Below are 23,273 nucleotides of genomic sequence, written 5' to 3'. Positions count from 1 at the left end.
GAGTCCTAATGTGTTCCGTGGCCAGGCAGAGGCTTTGAGTGACCCTTGTCCCCCCAGCCCTCCACCCCCGCCTCCAATCTTTCTTTCCTAATCCTGTATCCTAATCTCCTTACTCCTCGAATGTCCATATTTCTGCCCCATCTCTCTGTCTTCTGGCTGGAGATAGGGAGCAGTGAGAGAGGGTAGAAAGAGAAAAGAAGCCATGAGAATGACATTTGAAGGTGAAAGGTTTTGAACTGAAAATTTATCCTGGGTAACCCACAAAACCAGTAATCCATATATGGTTAATTGAATGTCATCTGAAATTCAGGCCAAGGAAACATCTGTTTGAACAAGAATGTTCTAAATTGGCCAACCTGGCAATTCTGAGATTGACTGGTTTCAGTTGGGCAAACCATGCTGACTTTCCCATTATTAGGAGGGCGAGTATTATTATTATTGTCTTTTGAGTGTGAAATGCACCCCGGTCAGAGGTACGTGCCCTGACCCCCTTATGTGTCTATTAGGGAACCTACTCGATGCCATTTTACATTTCCACGGTAACTTCCTTCTGGAATCTATTCCAAGATAGACTGATTTCATTTCAGTCCCCAACTTAATTTCGCCAATGATAATATCTTTAAAGGTTTTTGACATACTAACTGTGGACGTATTTATTCATATTTGTGTCACTGTGAAAAATCTGCTACATTAAGGACAATGATTTTGGAAAGCTAATATGACAAAAAATATATTAGGGACAAGGAAAAATAGCTACAAACTGGAATGACTAAGCCAAGGCATTCATTTGAGGTTACTAAGAACTAAATAAAATTAATTCAGTAAAAAGCAGCCATTTGAATTTTTTTACTAGCCAAGTGCTGGGTAGGAAATGATTAAAAACATTTTTAATGATAAAGAAAGATGTGTGTAACATTAATGGTTTGCAGTAGTATTCTCACTGAAAGGCCAAGAGTCTATTAAGATATGCTTCATAATGTAAACATGTAAATTAAACAAGTTCTGCTTCATATTTCGCTATGGTTAACATGGAAACAATTCACTCACGCTTTTATAGATAACTTCAGCACTTTTCTGTTTTCTTTCTAATAGTAAGCCTTAGCTTGACTTGTTCATAATGAATTGCTTCTTTAGTAAGTCCTATTCGACAGTCAACAAAGCCAGTTAAACACAATACACCTATATCTCTGTTGGTTACATTATTAGACTGGTAAGGGACATAAATCAGTGTGACCGCAAGTTTTGTTTGAACTGTATTTGGGAAATTTGTAAATTATTTGGATGTAACATTTTTTGTCAAACTCTCAGCTACTTCTGCAGATGACTTTATAACTTCTGGAGCTAAATCCTGTTAAGCTTGTGTTGGAATCAGTTGTCTTTCTACTTTGTAATTGTTTTTGATGAACCTAATTGTACAACTTAGGAATGACAAAACTATATTCCCAATAAATACATGTTAACATTTTGCCTTTAGCCAATAAGAAGAAGGAGAAAGAACGCCCAGAGATCTCTCTTCCTTCAGACTTTGAACATACGATTCATGTGGGGTTTGACGCAGTCACCGGGGAGTTCACTGTAAGTAAGCTCCTTACTGTGTTTTGCAAGCCATGAAAAAATTCCTTTGTGAAAATAGGTTTCAAGAAAGCATGCCCATGTCCCAGAATGTCAGGCTTGATGATCTGGATGATTTCAAGGAAGATGGACTATGCCAAGTCAATCCCAGTTGGAACTAGAGAGTGGCGAGAGTATTGGCAAAATTATTTTGTCTGTTGTAAAAATGTCTGATTGCAGTTGGTCTTCAATGTGATTGAAAATGCAAATTTTCCATGGCACAGGAGAGGCAGTCCTGGTAGAGAGACTCTGTTGAGCCTGTTCTTTATTGTTTGAAGTGAATCAGAATCAATTGACTCACCTTGGCCAGTGAAGACAGTCCATCTGGATAATTCAGGCTTTACATTGGAACCTGGATTACCCAGATCAGCTAACCACACTAACCAAAAATCTCTGTACAATTGACCCGGTCTTCGCTATGATTTCAAGACCATGGATTATTTTTAGGCCTATTAACAGGTGTATTTCATAGGCCTTCAAGACAACAAACCCTGTGTTTCAGGAAGAATATTCATGACTCTATCGTGTGTGCTTTAGTGGTTATGTGCTTTGCACATGCAATCCACAATAAATACCAATATGAATTCTCCAGAAAGACCATAGCTATAGAGTCAGCCTTTCTTTGGAAATTTGTAGTGCTCAAATAGCACAAGATCTCAGTCATTTTGTACTTTTTTTTTTTTAAAGATCTGGCATCTTTGTTTTTAGATGGATGAAGGAAAAGATATGGCTAGAAAAATGTCCCCAGGAGGATCAACTACTTTTTTCCGTACTAGTAAGGATCTCAATAAAAATGTACATTCTGAGATGAGTAATTTTGAACACATTCAGAAGAAAAATCTTTTATAATATCATCACCACTGATTCTTGGGTTCTAAAACCAAAGATAATTTTAGATGTTAAATAATTAAATTTTCTGTTGCGTAACTTGACAGTTAGTAAGTAAACTCATATGACTAAGTGAACCAAAAAGGGATGGGAGACAAATTAACTGGATTTGGAGAAGCAAATCATGTCGCTGAATTGACAGCCAAATTGCCTTTTTTCCCCCCAATTCCAAAAGTACACAATATGAGAATAAAATGAAAATGGAGTAAACATCTTGGCCTTGTAAAGTGACGTGAGCTGGTAATTTCTATGCTCTCAGTAGCAAATGGAAAGGAACATAAAGAAATACTGACATTGATAAAGTTGAGACACTGGTAGGATTTAACCAATATCATCCCTGGAGTCAGAGACATTATTCAAATGGCCTTGACTCCTGGCACCATTACCATTACCGCTGTCACCACCAAAAAAATAGTAATAATAAATAAAAAATAATAATGATTTTTGTAATCTGAACAAAGATATTATGACTTTTTGACATTTGAAAGTGTCAAAGCACTTCAACTTTATAAATGTGGTCTAATAACTCTTCCCTGTTTTTATTTTAAGAACGTTATGCTCCCAGTTTTGACCTTTTTTGTTTTCTATGTGCTTTTCTTCTGCTTTAACTTCTCTTGTTTTATTGCTGTCATGCCACGTTTTCTTTTCCTTCCTTTTTGTGCTCTGATGTGAAAGCTCTCTCGTCTGCTATTCTCATGTGACATTCTGGTTCCTTCCCAATTTTTTTAAAAAATTTTTTTGGCTCTTTCCAACTTGCTTGACATCTTATGATACAATCTTTCTTGAGCTCTTCCTTTGTTCTATTGGGGTTCTGAATGGAAATGAAAAAAAGTGAAGCACCGTCATCTTGCTGACTGCATTTTCACTTTGCGGTTGGTTAAAACCCAAAAAACCCACCAGCAAGGGCTGGGAGTGGGCACCCTTCCCAATTGTGACCAACAGTTTGATGCATCTGAACGCAACCAAACCAAAACCTGCACCCCCACACCTCCCTCATGCCCAATTTAAAATAAAGCAGCTGTTTGGATGCAGGTGGATGCAGGCAGTTGTTAGAAATCCTTTGAATATACAGACAGACACAGGCTAAATTTGGAAATCTAATGCATTTATTGTCCTCTTGGTGGTCTTTTGAAACTATTCGTCCACACATTATATTTAAAGATGCCGAAGTCTGCCCTTTTTAACTCCTTTCACCTATGGTTTACATTTACTAACTTTAAAAACTGCCAAATGATAAGCTTTTAAAATCATTTTGTTGGTAGCATTTAAAATTGGGTCCTATTTGCCGCGGTACCACTAACATACCGTGCACAGAGGGGGAGGGACATATTAACCAAATTTGATTATTGCTGTTGCTTACGTTGAATTTTGAGCAATTTGTTGAACTGTCTTGTTCGGTTGTCTTCCAAGGGCCTGTCGTTGTGAATATTTGGACGCCGATTTGGCGTGCCCCTTGGTGATTGTCCTATGGCTAGTTGGCCCATATAACCTTGTACGCCTGGTTATACGCTCAGACCTTGAGATTCAAATCAGGTTGGGAGGTGAGATTTGGGGTGCTAAGCTATGAAAAGTCCTTACCCTTTATATTGCCATTTTTGTCCCAAATACTTCAGAACTCCCCCTTCCAGACCTCTAGACCTGTGACGGTCGCTTCAAGTCAATCAGAGGGAAAAATGGTATGAGTGATATACATGATCATTTCTTATGATAAGATAAATGCTTGGCCTGTTGTATCATGCTGCCATTCTCCTGGGCTACTCCAGACAATCCCCAGCTTGTTGTACATCTGGTCGTTCTCGTATACGTGGTCAGGCATTGATATGTGCTCCTGCTTCTGATGCTCATACCTCTAGGTCTCCATTAGCTGTCTTAACTTTTCGGATTTGTACCTCAATCTGGAGTAATGAGATGGCTTTCTGATGACGTGCCTTTGTGGCATACGTTCAAATTTAAGTATCAGGTCTTATTGATCGACTAGTTTATCTCGACTTCTCAAAGAAACAAGAAATTATGTCAGCAGGGTAGTCATGTGGTAAGTATAGTTGTCTGAAGGCTCTTCTGCAACTGGCAGCACATTTTCCTGCTGTCTAGTGATCACGAGGCATTTATTTATCACAAAAGTTTAGAAGTGCCATCAGAATGTATAATAACTGCAAATATTCTAATAATTACGGTAACAATCATGCCAGTGATGTCTGCTCTAGTGGTTATGTGCAATGCATACCTGGTTTTGTAACACTTAACTCCTTTGGCCATTACAGTATTAACCAAATGCTATTAATTGCACTTAGAATCAGAACTGGGATCATGCATGGGCTCCTGAGTTCAAATATGTGGCTTAAGGCTTTAGCATCAAATTGCGTGATTAATGCATGTCAAAGTGTCGTTTCACTGTGCTTGGAGTAACCCCAAATGCCAGGAATCAAAGACCTGTATCCCAAATCAAACCAGTTGGGTCGAAGCATGTTTCTGTAGCTTTGGAGACAATCTCTTTATTTAGACCAAGCCGTTCCCTGTTATCCGATCTTACTGTGTGAGAAGCCGGGACGTCAGAACTGCAGCATTAAAATGGAAATTTTTCATATATGCTTTGAAATGAAACGGTTTCCCTTGCGCTGGTCTAAAGAAACTCTCAAAGGTGGAGTCTGGCTGTGTGGGAAATCCTTAATCTAGTTTTCCCTAAACCAGTCACGACTTTCTCGCTGCAGCGTGCAGAAGAGTCGCATCAATGAGAATGCAGTTACATTTAGCGTCCCCATGTCGCCATCCTGTCCATTTGAGCCACACAGACACTTCCACTGTGAAACTGGAAATGGTTAACCAGAAGTGGGAACTGAAATTTGTAAGTTCATCACATGGCCATCGGCTACCTGGGATCACCCGGTTGTAAATACAGACTTACAAATTATCGTCAAAGCTTTTCACGATGCCATCCTTCTTCCCTCCAAAGTCATGTTTCTGCCTTCTGGTAATTTCTCCGGTCCTTTCACGGTAATTCTTACTATTGTGTATTTATGGAGGAAACATCTGGCCCCAAGTGGAATTACATGTCCAAACTTGAGAACGTTGTCTTTTTTCCTCTGTTTTCTGAAGTCTGTTGTCCTGTAGCCTGTCCTGCCCCTGATGGAGTTAAGACCTCTCGATTTTCATAACCGCCCCACTTGAAAAGGGATGACCCCCCCTCCCCATTCAGACCCATTGGTTTCATCTCCTCCCACCTTCTAAGTTGTCCCACATTCTGTTTTAACTTTCTTTTCTTTCTTTATTTACGTCCATTACAGCCAGATCTCTATGGCTCACAGATGTGCCCAGGGAAGCTCCCAGAGGTGCGTCACAGGCCCAAAAGAAGCTTGCATCAAAGTGCTTCTTTGAGATGTCCTAGCACTGCCGCGGCAGGTTCATGTGTGTGCAGTAGAGTTGTTGCTTGGCTTATCTCACTTTTTTGTTGTCATTCCCAAACTCTGGAGGCCCACGTCACACATTGTTTTGCCGAGACTTCGGAGGGCAAGGCCACATAAATTGTGTCTAGATGCACTTCAGGAAAGGTGTGTCTGTCTCTCACTCCAAGTTGCTCTTGGAGGCTGGACAATTACGAAATGGGGACATCCGTAGGCTGAACGTGTAGGAAAGAACGCTCCACGCTCAAGGCGAAGCTAACCTTTCAGCGTAATTGGTGCAATTGTCCTGGGTTCGATTTCCAAAAGCTCCCTCCTCTCTGCTCTAAACACTTTTAGAGTATTGCCAATTCTCATGACGCTTTGGCACGGGCGTCACAGTCCCCAGGTTCCATGTGGCCAACGAACAAAGTGGGGAGGAGGGGATGGAGGGAGGAGAGGAGAAACTATTTAGCACCCCCGTGGCTGTTGCTCCTGCACTAGTCTATTTTTGCCTCCTCTCAATCCCCCGCTGTATTAAAGCCCTAGACCACCCCCTCCCCCCAAAAATTGCATTTTCTAATCACAAAGTGTCAACTGCCCAAGGGTGAGGCTTTTCTTCTATTCCGAAAGATCTTCCGATTACGACATGCCCAGAAACAGCTTATGTGATTCCAGTCATATAAAACCCATTGATCTGCACTATGCTATACTGTGCACAAATTTAGAGAAGTCTTGCTATGTCTGCCCTGAGTCGCCAGAAAAAATAAGCTAAGCCGTAAACATCATTTCATGGATGAGCAGAATTAATATGGAGGTGATTTTCATGCGCTTTTTTTTTCTATCACAGTCATACTCCCACCCACCCTTTTTAAGTTGGATCCTAGTTTTTACCTATGTGTTTTAATTAGAGAAGAGAATGATTGCCTTATTAAGTTTACTAACTTTAAATCTAGAGTGTCACTTCAGTTTCCCAAGTGTAATCCTACAGGTAGCATGGGCTTCTTGGTGAAGAACTTTACTGCAACATCAAAATGCAGCTGCTGAATGTTCTGAGCCGCCATTCTCTCCCTCTGGTTGTCCACAGGGAATCCCTGAGCAGTGGGCACGGTTACTCCAAACCTCCAACATAACAAAACTGGAACAGAAGAAGAACCCACAAGCCGTCCTGGATGTTCTCAAATTCTACGATTCCAAAGAAACGGTCAACAACCAGAAATACATGAGCTTTACGTCGGGAGGTAAGAGGAAATCCAAGATACCAGAGAAGAAGGAATTCCCATCCCAGAGCCTCAGGATTAGAGCAGAACGCCTGTAGGGCATCTGAAGCCAGTTCTAGTGCCTTCACCAAATGACTTCGACGGCAGTAAATCGAAAGATGGGTTGGAAGGTGAAGTTGACGTGAGGAGGTTTACCGCTTGGGTGTTTCTAGAACTCAGGTAGGGGAACTGCTCAGTGAAGCAGCGGTTGTTAGTTTGAATCGGCAAACACAGGTGTTTGGTCTCTGCACTGGCATGAAGAAGACACGTAGTCACGTATGATCAGGCCTTGTGATGTGTCCATGAGATAAGAGGTGTATGGATCAAACCACGGTCTCCTGAAGTTTATTTTATCCCTCCGATTCATTGAATTAGACCCTGATGATGCAGCATGCATTTTGTAGTTGCCAGGTTATTTTGATCCAACCTCAAAATCAGGCTTAAAAAAAGAAATCATGTCTGGCTATTTATAAGAAATCGAAATGGCCGTGTTCCTGCCAAATCTTGACTCCATTTGCTAGCACATAGACCCAGCCTTTGTTTGAAGCTTTGAGGTTCACGTTTGCACTATAAGCAACTGAAAAATATGTGCCAAACAATATTTTTGCATTTTTAGAAAGATGACCCAGGGTACCTCTCTAGAACAACTTATTATTTAACATCTAAAAAAAGAAGAGAATCCTATCATTAGTGGCCCAGCTGTAAAGAGCCCCTACCTCTCAGCATTGGTTTCAACATAAAGCAGGCTTGAAATATCTTCAAGGATGGTGCAAGGGGACCCTTGGAAGGAGAGGAGTGTCTCATTTGGTCATAACACATGTCAAAGCCTAAACTTAAGGCGTATAGTAAATCACGGGCCCCACGGGGTGTTTTTAACTGAGAAGGTAGCTTAACTGCTATTCTCCAGGGCAGAAAACCGAAACGAAAAAGGCCAGCAAGGAGAGCTTTTTATGATATTTTGTCTTCCATGTAGAATGAAATGTCTCAGAGATCCTAATGACACATCAAACAGTGCTTAATTAATGTGAGGGAGTCTAGAACTGTCCTCCGGGGTCACTGGAGAACCACAGGCGATCAGCACCAAAAATGCTTCTTTCCAGTATTTGTTTGAGCTGAGTGAAACTCCCCAGACAGTCTGTGGGTGCTCTCGTGTTGAGACCGAGGAATGGGGGGGAGGAGGTGGGGAGGAGGAGAAAGATAAAGGAAGGAAGGCAGGGTGGAAGAGGAGAGAGGGAGGGAGGGAGGGAGGAGGTGAGGGAAGGAGGAAGTAGGGGAGAAATTCTGGATATAGGTATATAGACTCATACCAATCAGGAGTGGGCAATCTCGGGGCACCTGGGTGGCTCAGTCAGTTAAGCATCTGACTCTTGCTTTCACCTCAGGTCACCGTCTCAGGGTCCTGGGATCGAGCCCTGCATTGGGCTCTGTGCTCAGTGGGGAGTCTCCTTAAGGGTTCTCTCTCCCTCTCCCTCTGCCCTTCCCCCTGCTTGCACGCATGTTCGCACTTACTCTCTCTCTCTCAAATAAATAAAATCTTTCAAACAAAGGAGTAAGTAATCTTGATATTCCTCCACGTAGATGAGATTCGCTGGAGGCCTCCATTAAGGTCTATAAAATGACACTTGAGGGGGCAAGGTTGTGAGCTGTTTTCAGAACAACGATGTCATTTGTTACAGGATCTGTTCAATACCGAATTGGAGAATTTCCTTCTGGTCAAAGGCATGCAGGTTAATTTTTTTATTAACTCTGGTCTCTAAGTGAGGCAGGCTTCATGAAATAAAGGTGACATCTTTATCTACTTTTCAGATAAAAGCGCACACGGATACATAGCAGCCCATCCCTCGGTAAGTGAAAAATTGAAAATGGTGTGGAGTGATTAGTGTTTCTGGCAGGCCAACAGAATGCCATCACACAGATTCGGTTTAGATAGAGAATCTTTTTTTAAAAAACAGTCTTTTAAAGGTATAATTTAGATCCATAAAATTCACCCATTTTTAAGTGTACAGTTTGATGAGTTTAGGTAAATGTGTACACCAGCCCTACCATCGTCGCAAGCCAGTTTTAGAATACTTTCATCACCTCCTGAGATCCCTTATGCTTGTTTACAGTTATTCCCCTTCCCACCCCTACCCTAGCCCCAGGCAGTCACTGATCTGGTACTATGGATTTATCTTTCTGGACATTTCATGTACACAAAACAGAGTATATGACCTTTGGGATTGGCTTTTTTTCACTCAGCATAATGCTCTTAGAGTTCATCTGAGTTGTGTGTTATCAGTAGTTTGTTCCTTTTTATTGCAAGTAGTAGCCCATGGTATGGACGTACCACTGTTCGTTTAACAACTTACCCATTGAAGGATCTCCCGACTGTTGACAGCTTTTGGCTATTATAGATAAAGCTACTATGAACATGCATATATGAATCTTCATGTAGAGAAGTGCTCCTATTTCTCTTACACAAAGAATCTTGAAAATAATCATCATCATGATAGTGACTTCTCTTGACTCAACGTTTACAATGTGCCAGGCCCTGGGATGATAACATTTTGCATTCACTTAACCTTGCTTGCTACCAGGTTAGGGAAGCCTTACCATTGTCTCCATTTTACAGATGAGATTCAGAGAGGTGAAATAACTCGAGTGAGGTCATACCACTACACCTCTGAGCGTCACCTGTTCCAAAAAACTGAGATGCCGTGGGGTGTGACTTTGCCCAAGCTCACATAGTCTTATCAGGGAAGAAACTAGAAAATAAGTAACCTAGTTCAAAGTTCTTTGAAGTGACGGCATATCTGCAAGAATACCCATAGACATTAGACAGAAAATTATCTTAGACAAGGCTTACCTTTGTGTGGTTTTATTTTGAAATAATCAGCATTAGTGAGGTTTCTTAACTGTTGATTCGAAGAATCCTGGATAATCAACCTTTTATAGAGGACACATGCTGGCCCATTTGATGTCACCCTGGGCGACAAGTGTGAAAGTAGTAGATCCTTAGTGGTAACAAGTAAAGGCTATGGAATAGTGTGGCAGTTCCTCAAAATTTAAAAATAGAATTACCATGTGATCCAGCAAACCTACTTCTGCATTGATACTCAAAAGAATTGACAACAGATTTTCAAACAGATTTTTATACACCCATGTTCATAGCAGCATTATTCACAATATACAAAAGGTGGGAGCAACCCACGTGCCCATCAACAGACAAATGGATAAATAAATGTGATATATACATGCCTTGTAATATTATTCAGCCTTAAAGAGGAAGGAAACTCTGGGGCTCCTGGGCAGCTCAGTCGGTTGGGCATCTGACTCTTGATATTGGCTCAGGTCTTGATTGCAGCTCAGGTCTTGATCTCAGGGTTGTGAGTTCAAGCCCCGTGTTGGGCTCCATGATGAGCATGGAGCCTACTTTTTTTTTTTCATTGCCTGATTCTTTTTATTTTATTTTATTTTATTATTTTTCTAATGATTTTTTATTATATTATGTTAGTCACCATACAGTACATCCCTGGTTTCCGATGTAAAGTTTGATGATTCATTAGTTGCGTATAACACCCAGTGCACCATGCAATACGTGCCTTCCTTACTACCCATCACCGGTCTATCCCATTCCCCAACCCCCCTCCCCTCTGAGGCCCTCAGTTTGTTTCTCATAGTCCATAGTCTCTCATGTTTCATTCCCCCTTCTGATTACCCCCCCTTTCTTTATCCCTTTTTTCCCCTACCGATCTTCCTAGTTCTTATGTTCCATAGATGAGAGAAATCATATGATAGTTGTCTTTCTCTGCTTGACTTATTTCACTTAGCATTAGCTCCTCCAGTGCCGTCCATGTTGCAGCAAATGTTGAGAATTCGTTCTTTCTGATAGCTGAGTAAAAAAAAAAAAAAGGAAGGAAGGACATTCTGACATGTTGACACATGCTACCACATGGATGAACCTTGAGGCCATTATGCCAAGTGAAATAATCCAGTCATGAAAAGACAAATGCTGTGTGATTCTACTCATAGGAGATGCAGAGTACTCTGTATACTGAGTTTGATTTTTGCAAGATGGAAAGGGTTCTAGAGCTTGCTTGCACAACAGTGTGAATATACTTAGCACTACTGAACTGTACATTTAAAAATGGCTAAGATGGTGAATTTTACGTCATGTATATTTTACCACAATTAAACGTAAAAATAAACAAAGAGTGAAGGCTCTGGACATAGGTGTTTCATCTTATTGTATGAATATTGAATGTGATAATGCATATAATATACTTAGTATACTACCTAGCACATAGTATATGTTTATTGAATGTAAGCTAAAGCAAAAATGCCAGCGTTCCGTGATCAACACTTACATTTCCTCCCTTGGTTTACTTAATATCATTATTGTCTAATAAATATGAGCTGGGTATTCTGGCAAAGAAATAGTTGGTATTTTTTTAAGGTAGGTAGGTCAGTTATTTTAAACGCTAGCCTGTTAGGATGGTCGGTAGTTTGGTTTTTATTTTTGTCAATAGTGTGTATCTCCTGAAATACTGTCCCTTTCTTTTGGGCTTGCTTCTACTGGTTTTGCTTGTGGAATTCAAACTAAATCTACATAATGATCAAAATATTCCACCAAAAAAGAAAAAAATGATATTCTGTTTGGAGATAAAACAACTGGATATTTACTTTTCTCACATATATTTATCAAGTGCGCCCTTACAAGCAGTACAAAATCTGGAGCTCATTCTGGTAAGGGAAGAGAAGTATGCACATCAAGAAACACAATACAATATGGACCATATTACATACCATACAATATGTCCATTTGCTATGAGAACTCAGAGAAAAGAGATTACTTTCAGCTGGGTAGGAAAAGGAAGAAGGCCCTTGTCTCGAAGGGCTTAAACCTCAGTGTCTGGTACAAAGTAGGTACTTGGTACATATTTGTTGAATGTTGAGTTGGAAAACGCTTCACGTAAAAGGGGGCATTTGAGCCAGATCATGAAGGTCCGATGGGATTTGTATCTGTGAGGATGGGGAAGGGCATTCTAAGCAAAAGGAAAAACATAAGGAAGGGCACAGTAGTGAGGAGAGCACGGGGACAAAATTGTGTGGTTTTGAATGAAGACAGATGCAAAAGGAATCATAGGAATTAAGCCTTGAACATTAAGTTGGAGCCAAATCATAGCGACCCTTAAATAGCATTCCAAGAAATCTGGCCTATTTGCAGCAATGTGGATGGAACTAGAGTGTGTGATGCTAAGTGAAATAAGTCGGTCAGAGAAAGACAATTATATGATCTCACTCATATGTGGAATTTAAGAAACAAAACAGATGAACATATGGAAATGGGGCAGGGAAAGGAAGAGAGGGAAAGAGACTCAACAGTAGAAAACAAACTGAGGGTTGATGGAGGGAGGAGGGTGGGGGATGGGCTAGAGGGGTGAAGGGTATTAAGGAGGGCGCTTGTTGTGACGAGCACTGAGTGTTGTGTGTAAGTGATGAATCACTAAATTCTACTCCGGAAACCAATATTGCACTGTATGTTCACTATGTAAACTTTAAATTAAAAAGAAAAGAAAGAAATCTGGCCTTTTCCAGTATACATTGGGAAGCCCTTGGAGTTTTTTGGAACAGGAGAATTAAGCAATGAAAGCGTATGCTTTGGGAACAGTTACCTGACAGCTGATGTCCAAAGTGAGTTAAGGGCGGAAGGTGAGGCTGGATGAAGGGGAGACCAGTTTGAGGAGTCGCCGTAGGTAACAAGGGCCTAATGGAGATGGTGGCAGTAGGAATGGAGATGAGGTTCAAATGTTTAGGTTATTGATTGGATGTTGGAGGAAAGGTCAAGGTCAAAGGTGATTGCAGGCTTCCAATGATACAAGGGTGGCCAAAAGGGTGAGCAGATGCTGAGTTTCCTATTGGACAGGTTGGAGTTTGAAGGGCTGGCAGGACTCCCAGGTGGAGATACTAATTAAACCACTTAACTGAGGCTGGGTTTCTATTGATTGAATGGACTGGATTAGACCCTTAAGTTTAGATTGGTTCCCTTCAGTGGGACTCAGCTACTTAGGAATGGGGAATTGAGAGCACCCTCGCTTTCCTTATGGTTCCAGGGGAAGATTGCCTTGACGCTGCTTATGCTTTCTTGCATTAGAAACACTCCCAAGTAGACCTAGTTCTCCTATAAGATCTGATTTAATGGGATTGGACGATCCCTTATAGACAGAGCCTAAACTGAACACCAGTTTTGGCAACCTCTAGTAGCCTGGGTGGGAATTACCATAGAAGCAGTGTTGTATTCACTAAATATTTTAAACGAGGACTACATCGTTAATATTGAATTCAGTAATACCTCCCGTAGCCCTATGACATCTGCTTTACTGCTCACTCATGGTAGCTTCTTTGATATGAGTGTATTAAATGCTAAATACTGTTCAGGGACCTACTCTTCAATTTGAGGCTACTTTAAAATTTTATATTTGTAGTGGACTGTTGAGAGTAAAGTAATGCATTTAGAATCCTGGACTAGTATTTTGAGTGGAGGGTGGCGACAATGCTATGAAGACGTCATGATTTGTACAGTTGACACAGATTGAGTTTTCGATCCGGAGTACTGGTTTATTTTGTTCATCTAGATTAGTGGTCCTTTTACTTCAGTGTGGATCAGAACTGCCTGGAGAAGGTGCAAGTGAAAATGGAATAGAACCCTGAGATCTGCATCCTAAACAAGCACCGAAAGTGGCCCACAGACCACACTTGGCACGATCTGGAGCCTCCAAGGTCCTTACTTCTAATTCCTTTGAACTTTAACAAGGAAGTTCAAAGAAAGAAGAGTTTCCTAAGGCAGTTTCTCTAGCTAGTGTATTGTCTAGAGCAAGGTTTATAACTTATAGACCATACGGATGGGCTTCGTAAGATCTCTGAACCCTTGAAATTATATGGAGAAGCACATACTTACCTGTATTCTTCTGGAGAGATCGGCCAAACACTTCAGAGTTCTAAAAGACTCCAGGACCCTGCTCAAGTAAAGAATGACCTCCCTTGCCCCGCTGTGTGGCACAAAGAGAGTATCACAAATTTTCAGTAAGACAAAAATGTTCCTTACTTGCTGGTTTAAATCCAGTTAGTTAACATGCAGTGTAATTAATATGAGTGTCAGGTGTACAATGTAGTGATTCAACACTTCCATACAGCACCCGGCGCTCATCATGGCAAGTGCCCTCCTGAATCCCCATCCCCTATTTCACCCAACCCCCCACATACCTCCCCTCCGGTTATCATCTGAAAAGAAACCAGAGTATCTGTCTATATTTTTTTCAAGTTTAGACAGACATAGTCATTCTCAGCCTAGAAGGAAGAGCGTAGCGACATTATACCTGTGACTCCCAAAAGGACCACCAGAAAAACCTGTTAATAAACAAAGCTGTTTATTAAACTCTAGCAGCAAGAAAGAGCCCTCCCTTTATAGAGTTTCAGCAGTATCTTAGGTAGGGGATGTCAGGGGAGAACGTTTATAGGGCTTTAGAACATAGCTATGTGATTTGATTTTATTTTTAAAGATTTGTTCATTTATTTGAGAGAGAGAGAGCAGGGGGAAGGGCAGAGGGAGAGGGAGAGAGAGAGAGAAGCAGACGTCCCCCTGAGCACAGAACCCCACACGGGGCTTGATCTCACGACCCTGAGATCATGACCTGAGCGGAAATCTGGAGTCCGACGCTTAACTGACTGAGCCACCCAGGCGCCCCATGGCTATGTGATTTTAAAGCAGGTCTTACAAGGCAAGGAACAGGTTAGGATTGTGCAGTGTGTGATGAAATAGCTTTAGGTTGGTGAAGTGAGAGTCTTCTATTGGTGGGCCAGCTGCTATTCTTACTAAGTAAAATACTTCAGTTGGTTCAGCCTTATCTTTCTTCTTATTTCTTGAAGTAAGAAGCTGCTAGTTTTGCTTGTTCTCAGTATTGTTTAACATAAGAACAGGAAAATATGCTCTCACTCGATGCTGCTTAACACAGGATATAGAAAGTATGCCTAGCCCCAGTATTATTTACACAGCGATGGGAAAGTATGCCTGGTCCTGGCCTTACTTAACATGGGGCCAAGAAATTATGTCGATTTCAGTTCTCAGTACCAACACCTAATGTTCTAGCTGTGTTCTGGGTCAGCTAATGTTCCCTGGCCCAACCATCATGCAAAACATAATGCCCGCTAAGGCCACACATTCTTTCCAGCCAACCAGCCTACATGGCAGTATAGTGTCTGGTCTCAGATATACAGAAACATTGGTCTTCGTCCTCCCACACAAACCTTCAGAAGATGAAAGATGTTAGGTTTTCTAACAGTCCTTTAGTCCCTACTCGGAGATGGGGAGGGTCCCCCATAGAAAACAGGAATCGTGAGGATAGTAATGGATGTCAAGAAACAGTGTGATTTTGCAGGTGAATCTTCTTTGGCGAAACAGCCACCATTGAGCTGTGCAAGGTTACCTCTTGGTCAGTAGTACTGATTGTCTTTGTACCAGTTAGAGAAGCCTAGACCTAGGTCCATTTTATTCTCCACAAGGACCATGTTAAATCCTCATAGGCTGTATATACACTCTCGTTTATGGAGGCCGCATGATGCATTATATCAAATATATTAAAGGGCTCCTCTGTCCCACTTAATTTTTTTGCTGTAAACTTTTTAAAGTGATTTTTAAATATCGATTTTGAAATTATTTGATTACAAGTAACACTGAATTTTTGGTTATTTGACTACAAGTAACCCTAAATTTTTGGTTAGGTATCATTTATTGGAAGTCATTATGATGGCTCAGGAGCTGTTGCTAAAGAAAACAATCTAATCTACAATTTGGTTTTTAATGTAATAAAATTTCTATAACTACTAAATGTAAGTCACTAATTGAAGTTGACATATAGTTATACTTCACAGACACGTAATTAGACATCACTTACTCTAGATTTCATAGTTTATTGTCGCATTTTGGAGGCGATGACTTATTTCTGACTTCAGATATTTTCATAGGCCCATGTAAAACTTACTCTTCCTAAGCATGGTTCATATTGCCTAATAGATAAGATAACTTTGTTTGCCATATAAAAAGTAGTCAGTTTATATGCAGGTTTTGCCCTTCTACCAATGAACAATGATTACGTGCATTCTTGATCTCAGTTGCCATAAAATAGAGCAGAACTTTCTGAAACAAAATAATCTCAAAGCAAACACCAATAAACTAAAGGCAGTTTCTAAGTTTGCCCACTGAAGTGCCCTGAAGAGTTAGTCTTCCACAAGAAGAAACTGATTTTTTTCCCCTGAAAACTTCATGTCATTAACACATGTCGTTTTCCTTTTTTTCGTAATAATATTTTTATTATATTATGTTAGTCACCATACAGTACATCCCTGGTTTCTGATGTAAAGTTCCATGATCCATTAGTTGCGTATAACACCCAGTGCACCATGCAATACGTGCCGTTTTCTACATAGCCACAGTATAATATAATTGCTTAGCTATTTTGGCCAAATTAAGAATAAATATAGGTGTATAAATAAGAAAACCAGTACCAACTAAGCAATATAAATTTCGGTCTGTAAACCACTCAGGGCAAGCAAATATTCTTTCAAATACTCTTTTATAAATTCTAAGTTGTCTTCCTTTGCACAGTAGATCAATCTTGCTGTCTCTGATCAGATATATGATTGCACCTTCTAGCTCTACCATCAGTTTATACACGATGGTAGAAGATCCGAGTTAAATTTCAATCATGGGCCGAGGTCCTTTGATGTAATAGTCTATTAGCAGGGCTCCCTGTATCTACCTCAGGAGCTTTGTCCTCGAGAAATGAAAATTCTATTTAGGATTAGCTTGAGCCAGTATACCCAAAGGCATCAACAAAAAACCAATACACACACACACACACACACACACAAAAGAGAAAAAAAAATCTATAATTGTGCTTTCCAGCAGAAATGAATGTCATAAAAGCCATATATGTAACTTTAAATTTTCTAGTAGCCCCGTTGAAAAAAAGTAAAAAGAAATAGGTGAAATTAATTTTAATGATATTTTACTAAACCCAATATGTTCAAAATATTATCATTTCAAGATATATGCAACGTAAAAGGAAATGTCTTTCACCAAGGAACTATTTTACAATTTTTTTCATGTTACGTATTCAACATGAGATATGTATTTTACACTTACAACCCACCTCAATTCAGACCAGCCACATTGTAACTGTTCATTAGCCATGGACAGCACAGACCTCTGTCATCATTCAGTAATGTTTAAACTTGAGCCTGACCCAGAATCACCTGGAAGGCTTAACACACTATTAGGCCCCACTCCCAGAGTTATGATTCATTAGTGTGGATAGAGCCCAAGAATTTGCATTTCTAACAAGTTCCTAGTAATGATGCTGGTCCGGGGACCACACTTTGAGAATCATGGCCATAGTGCTTTCAAAACTCAGCTTTGGAACCATTTTACCCCTGCATTAATATGAATGATCAAGAACCGATCCTAGATATGACGATTGTTGTTATTTTTGGTGGTGGTGGTGTTATTGCAATTTTTAACATTGCAAATCACCATTTATACCTGTTGGTTAAGACTGAATAATTATTTATGTTGATGAATATTCCTTAGATCCTCATGTCTGTTACTTTCTGAGTGCTTCTTTCCAGGAGGCTGAACAGGGAAGCAACATTTATGGGCTTGCTTGTACTTAGTGAGTATTTGCAGAGCTGTATTAATACCATATCCATATGCATGCTCTGATCTTTAGGCACAAAATAGCCCTTTTCTGGTTGACAAACTATCAATCAACGAATTGACAATCTGCCCAGTACAAATTGAAGGCTTTAACAGCATTTTAAAAATATATTATTCATTGATTTCAAAAACACTGAACTTTCAAATAGTAAATGAATAGCTCACTGTTTCTGAGCTCAGTGGAAAATAAAAAGATTTTTTAAAAATTTCATGATGTTTAAAACCATGACCTGAATTTACCTCTGAATGTGAGCAGTCCTGGTCACCAAATTGTACATGGTTCTGCTCATTTGTAAAAGGTGCAGATTTTTTTCATATCCCTACATGATTAAATATTTCATTTCCCTTTTCTCATTTCTGAAGAAAAACAATGGGGAGCTAAATACCTGTTCTCTAAACTTTGTTTTTGTCGTAAGAGTACAAAAACAGCATCAGAGCCTCCTTTGGCCCCTCCTGTGTCTGAAGAAGAAGATGAAGAAGAGGAAGAAGAAGAAGACGACAATGAGCCCCCACCAGTTATCGCGCCAAGACCCGAGCATACGAAATCAGTAAGTCACGAATGACTATTTCTAAATGATTCAAAGGTTGTTCTCTGGAACAACTGTAGAGTCAGAATCTAGTTAATCATGCTCCTACCTATTGAGTATCTACTGTGTTCCCTGATCTAGAATATCAGGTACAACCACGGTTGAGGTTGCTCTTCAAGGATACAAGATAGTACATGACAATTAGAGAATGCCACCAAACAACATGCAAGTAAGTGCTAAGTTATACGATCACTGCAGAAGTTAAATTAGAGAAGGAAATCCATGTGAATCAAGTAGGAGGAATTGTCTAAGCAGAGGCACCAAAACCAGAATTAACACAGCATGTATGGGGACCTCAGAAGATGAAGTCCTGAGAGCTTTCAAGGACAGTATTTTTGAAGCAACTTAAAGTTCTTGTTTTTTTGTTTTGTTTTGTTTTGTTTTGTTTTGATGTAAAGTTCCATGATTCATTAGTTGCATATAACACTCAGTGCACCATGCAATACGTGCCCTCCTTACTACCCATCACCAGCCTATCCCATTCCCCCACCCCCATCCCCTCTGAAGCCCTCAGTTTGTTTCCCAGAGTCCACAGTCTCTCATGGTTCATTCCTCTTCTAAAGTTCTTCTTTAATAATTAATTAATCACTTGGCTTTAAAAACTTATCAGGGGTAGGGGCTGGGGTGTGGAGGAGGGATGAATAGGCAGAGCACAGAGGATTTTTAGGGTAGTAACAAAATTCCATTGCCATCATGGCAGATACATATCATTATACATTTGTCCAAACCTATAGAATGTACGCCCTAAGAGAGAACTGTATGTAAACTATGGACTTTGGGTGATTATGACGCATCAATGTATGTTCGTCAATTGTAATGAATATCCCACTCTGGGAGGGGGTATTGACAACGGGGGAGGCTATGATGTGTGGGCACCAGAGGTAGATGAGAAATCTGTACCTGCCTCTCAATTTGACTGTGAACCAAAAGCTGCTTTAAAATTTTGTCTTAATGAAAAAATAAAAATAAAACCTCATTGACATGACAGCATCTTGACTTCATACCCTATCCTTGGCCTACTGTTTTCATCGTAGAACTTGTTTTTTTTATCTTTAAGATCTACACTCGTTCTGTGCTGGAATCCATTGCTTCACCGGCAGCACCAAATAAAGAGGTCACACCACCTTCTGCTGAGAACGCCAATTCCAGTACTTTGTATAGAAACACAGATCGGCAAAGGAAAAAATCCAAAATGACTGATGAGGAGATCCTAGAGAAGCTAAGTGAGTTTGGGGGAAGTTTTGTTTTGTTTTGTTTTGTTTTGTTTTGTTTTTAGCCACCATTACTTCATGAGATGGTCTCTCATAAAACATTTAAAATGGGAACCGATCCTTTCAAAATTTGGGCCTGCTTGCATAAACTCCAGGCTCCCTGAAGTCAAAAGATGTCAAGTTCGGAACTTGCTCTCTATTCCAGATCACTCCTTCCCCCACACTCCAACTTTGACAGAAACTAAATATTTTCACTTGACAAAATCAATTAAGGTGAAAACTTGACACAATGAATTAAACAGTGAGTTTTATTTTAAGATGACACTCCCAAAAGGAATAAAATAATCTGATGACATATCTTTTGATCATCCCCCAAGGTCTCCCAACTGATCAATCACGACAGATAAGTCAACCTCAAAGCCGAATGCAGTCAATCAAACCCAGCAGCCACAGTAATATAGTCTTTTCCCCTAATTTAGGAGCATTTCTATCTGGAGAAGGGGAGCAGGGCCAGAAAATGCTAGCAAACCCCCCCCACAGTGTCGTTATTGTGTACACGCTTGTGCATACACACTCACTCCAGTTTCATGAAACAATCCTCTTTCAGTTGGCTTTTTTTTTTAAGATTTTATTTATTTATTTGACAGAGAGAGAGACAGCCAGCGAGAGAGGGAACACAGGCAGGGGGAGTGGGAGAGGAAGAAGCAGGCTCCCAGCGGAGGAGCCTGACGTGGGGCTCGATCCCAGAACGCCAGGATCACGCCCTGAGCCGAAGGCAGACGCTTAACAACTGCGCCACCCAGGTGCCCCTCAGTTAGCTTTCTGGATCAAGGAGATTTAAGAAAAAGACATTGTCTGCTAAAAAGAGTCAAAGGTCTGTGAAGCGTAGTCATTAAACTCATACTACAGAAACATCTAACACATTTCTGGTTATCTTCGATCAGTGCCTCCAATCTCACTAACTCCTATTCATCCTTCAAAACCCAACTCAAAATTGCCTCCTCAGGACAGCCTTCTTTGCCTTTCCCAGTATGAGTTAAGGGCTCCTCTTCTTTACTGCCTTTGTGGCAGCAAATCCCACCATACTAGTCCTATCTCTTTAACATAGACTTGTGAGCTCCTCAAGGGAAGGGACTGTGTCTCCTTTTCTTATATGTCCAGCTCCTTAAAAAGTGCTTGGTACATAAAGGCACTTAACAGATGTTTTTTGAGTGAATGAATGAAAAAAACGAGCAAAAAAAAAAAGTGTACCTTGACGGAGTCCCTACTTGTCTGTTCTATGTAAGAATCTTTGGAGGAAACCATAGAAAAACAATTTCCTGCCATCAGGAAACTTACAGTTTTATTTGGATGATAAGATTCAGTAATGTGATACAATTAGTTACTAGGTTATCTGGTTTCATGCAAATTTCCATCTCACCTCAGGAAAGGAAGAGAGCGGGTTCCAGCTAGAGGCCACAGGGAGGCTCTGCGTAGGTGGTTGTGGGGCCATCTTGCCCTCCAGGAACTACTTGGCAACATCCGGAGACATGTTTATAGTCACAGCACAGGGAGCGCTACTGGCCTCTAGTGGATAGGGGTTAGGGATGTTTCTAAAATCTCTGCAGTGCTAAGGACACCCCCCCAACTTTCCCCTCTGTGACAAAGAATTGGTATTTGGAAAGGCAAATGTTGGCAGTGAGTGTTTGGAACTGGAATCATTGGGAGTTCAGCCAACTGACTTTACTATACGTGATTAAATGTGCCTCTGGTGCTAATACCTACTATTTGCTGTAGTAACAGTAGTAATAATTCTCATCTATTGAGCACTCTCTGTGCTGGCCACTTTACATACATCATAAGGTTTAATTTTCATAATAATACTTTGGGGTAGATTTCAATATCCTCATTTTACAGATTGCTGAAAGTAAGCCTCAAAAAGCTAAAGCAACCAGGTCACCCAACTAATGAGCGGCAGAGCCCAACTTTGAACTCAACTCTGTTTGCCTTCAAAGGTGACACTATTTCTATTAACCCAATTTGCTTCTGCATATCCCAACTGTCTATATATGGAAAAGGGAAGGAAAAAGAAAGAAATGCCTGGATAATTCCAGTTCAATTATTCAGACAGCTACCTCAATTTTTTTCTTTATTTTATACATGTAGACATGACCTATGAGATTTTATTAGATTTTTTAAATCTGACAGCATCGCTTTCACCAAAAAAATGACTGTTATGGGTCTTTGTTTCAAATCTCAATCGATTTATTAGAATGCAAATGCATTTTTGGTTTTCTGATACTCCCCGACAGAGAGACAAGCATTCTTCTCTTGGGCCAAAATCTGGCTTTGCTTGCAGACTAATGGTGCGGGAGCTGTGGTTGCTCTCATTGCCTGTGTATTCCGCCCAGCCCCGAGCAACATGATGCAGAGGAGGAAACTGCCTTTGATTACATTTTTTAATGAAGAATTGGGTGTTTTCTTCTCTATTGGAGACTGCTTGGGCCTCAGGAGACTCATTTTTTCCTCTGGCCAGTGGGCCACCTATAACTGCCAGCCTGGCCTCAAGCTTCCAGATCTTGGCAGGGAGAACCTATAGAAAAATGGGGGAGTGCTTTTCATGAAGCGGGTCCAGGCTGAGCTATACTGCAGAGTCTGTAAAGTGGGTCTCTCCTGCTTCTGCTGCCCCTCTGGGCATGCACCCTCCGTGTGCCCTCTCTCCCTGCCATGGCCTCGCTGTATAACTTCAGATGATTTATTTCACCCCTTTGAGCATCAGGGATAAGAATCATAACTGCATTTCAAGACTCTGTCTATAGGATGGATTTTACGTAGCTCAACCTATGACTAAGAGGACAAGTATTGGAGTCAGAAAGGCCCAGATTCAAATGACGAGCCCCTGCTTGTGTTACTTTGGGCCAGTGATTTAACTTTCCTTGACCTCTTTTTCCTCATCTAAAAAGAAAACTATGGAGATATTAATAGTTCCAACCTCAGAGCATAATAATAATTCAATGAGAATAGGGCATATAAGAACCTCAGCCACAGTCCCCGATACACAGTAGGTGCTCAATAAATGGTAATTACTGTTTTATTACATAAGTATAAAACTTATTACATAAGTATAAAAACTTTATTACATAAGTATAAAACCTTAGTAAGATCATACACCAGGCCAGGCTTTGGAATGAATCATAAGGGAGTCTGAGTCATAGGCCCAGACTAGCTGTGTGTCCTTAGGGCAGTCACCCACTTCCTCTGAATTTCAGTTTCATTTGAAAAATGGAGGTAATAGTAGTACCGATGTGATAGGGATTTGGTGAGGACTAAACGAGGTAAAGTATGTAAGACACGTAGCACCATAAGTAGTAGTATAAAATTATCATGTTATTTTTGCCAAACGAGAGCCACCATATTTTGCAACATAAAAAAGTGGGGGTCTTCCAGTGGGACAGAATGTTTGAAACCAGAAATGAGCCAAGACATATGATCGTTATACAGAAGTCATTGGGAGAATCAAGGTCCCTGTTGGAGCTTAGGGAAGGAGTAAAGGAGCCTGTGCTGAGAGGCGAAGGAGAGGAGGCTGGGAGCCAGAGAGGTTGAGGAAGAGCCTA

General features: G+C 40.6%; 1 protein-coding gene across 7 annotated transcripts in view; it reads left to right on the top strand.

The window, feature by feature from the left end:
- PAK3 (p21 (RAC1) activated kinase 3) overlaps positions 1–23,273 on the top strand; it is a 246,332-nt gene that overhangs the window by 171,744 nt on the left and 51,315 nt on the right. For all 7 annotated transcript variants that reach the window (XM_087860118.1, XM_087860117.1, XM_045801297.2 and 4 more), the window contains 5 exons: positions 1,475–1,575; positions 6,961–7,114; positions 8,939–8,976; positions 18,299–18,430; positions 19,527–19,692. In XM_087860118.1, coding sequence (XP_087716244.1) covers positions 1,475–1,575; positions 6,961–7,114; positions 8,939–8,976; positions 18,299–18,430; positions 19,527–19,692 — 591 coding nt within the window. The remainder of the gene's footprint in view (positions 1–1,474; positions 1,576–6,960; positions 7,115–8,938; positions 8,977–18,298; positions 18,431–19,526; positions 19,693–23,273) is intronic.

This window comes from Ursus americanus, chromosome X (assembly GCF_024610735.1).
Source record: "Ursus americanus isolate L20-20 chromosome X, mUrsAme1.1.p, whole genome shotgun sequence".
In the NCBI taxonomy this organism is placed as follows: domain Eukaryota; kingdom Metazoa; phylum Chordata; class Mammalia; order Carnivora; family Ursidae; genus Ursus; species Ursus americanus.
Note: the sequence above shows the minus strand (reverse complement) of the source record. Positions and strands in the feature narration are given on the sequence as shown.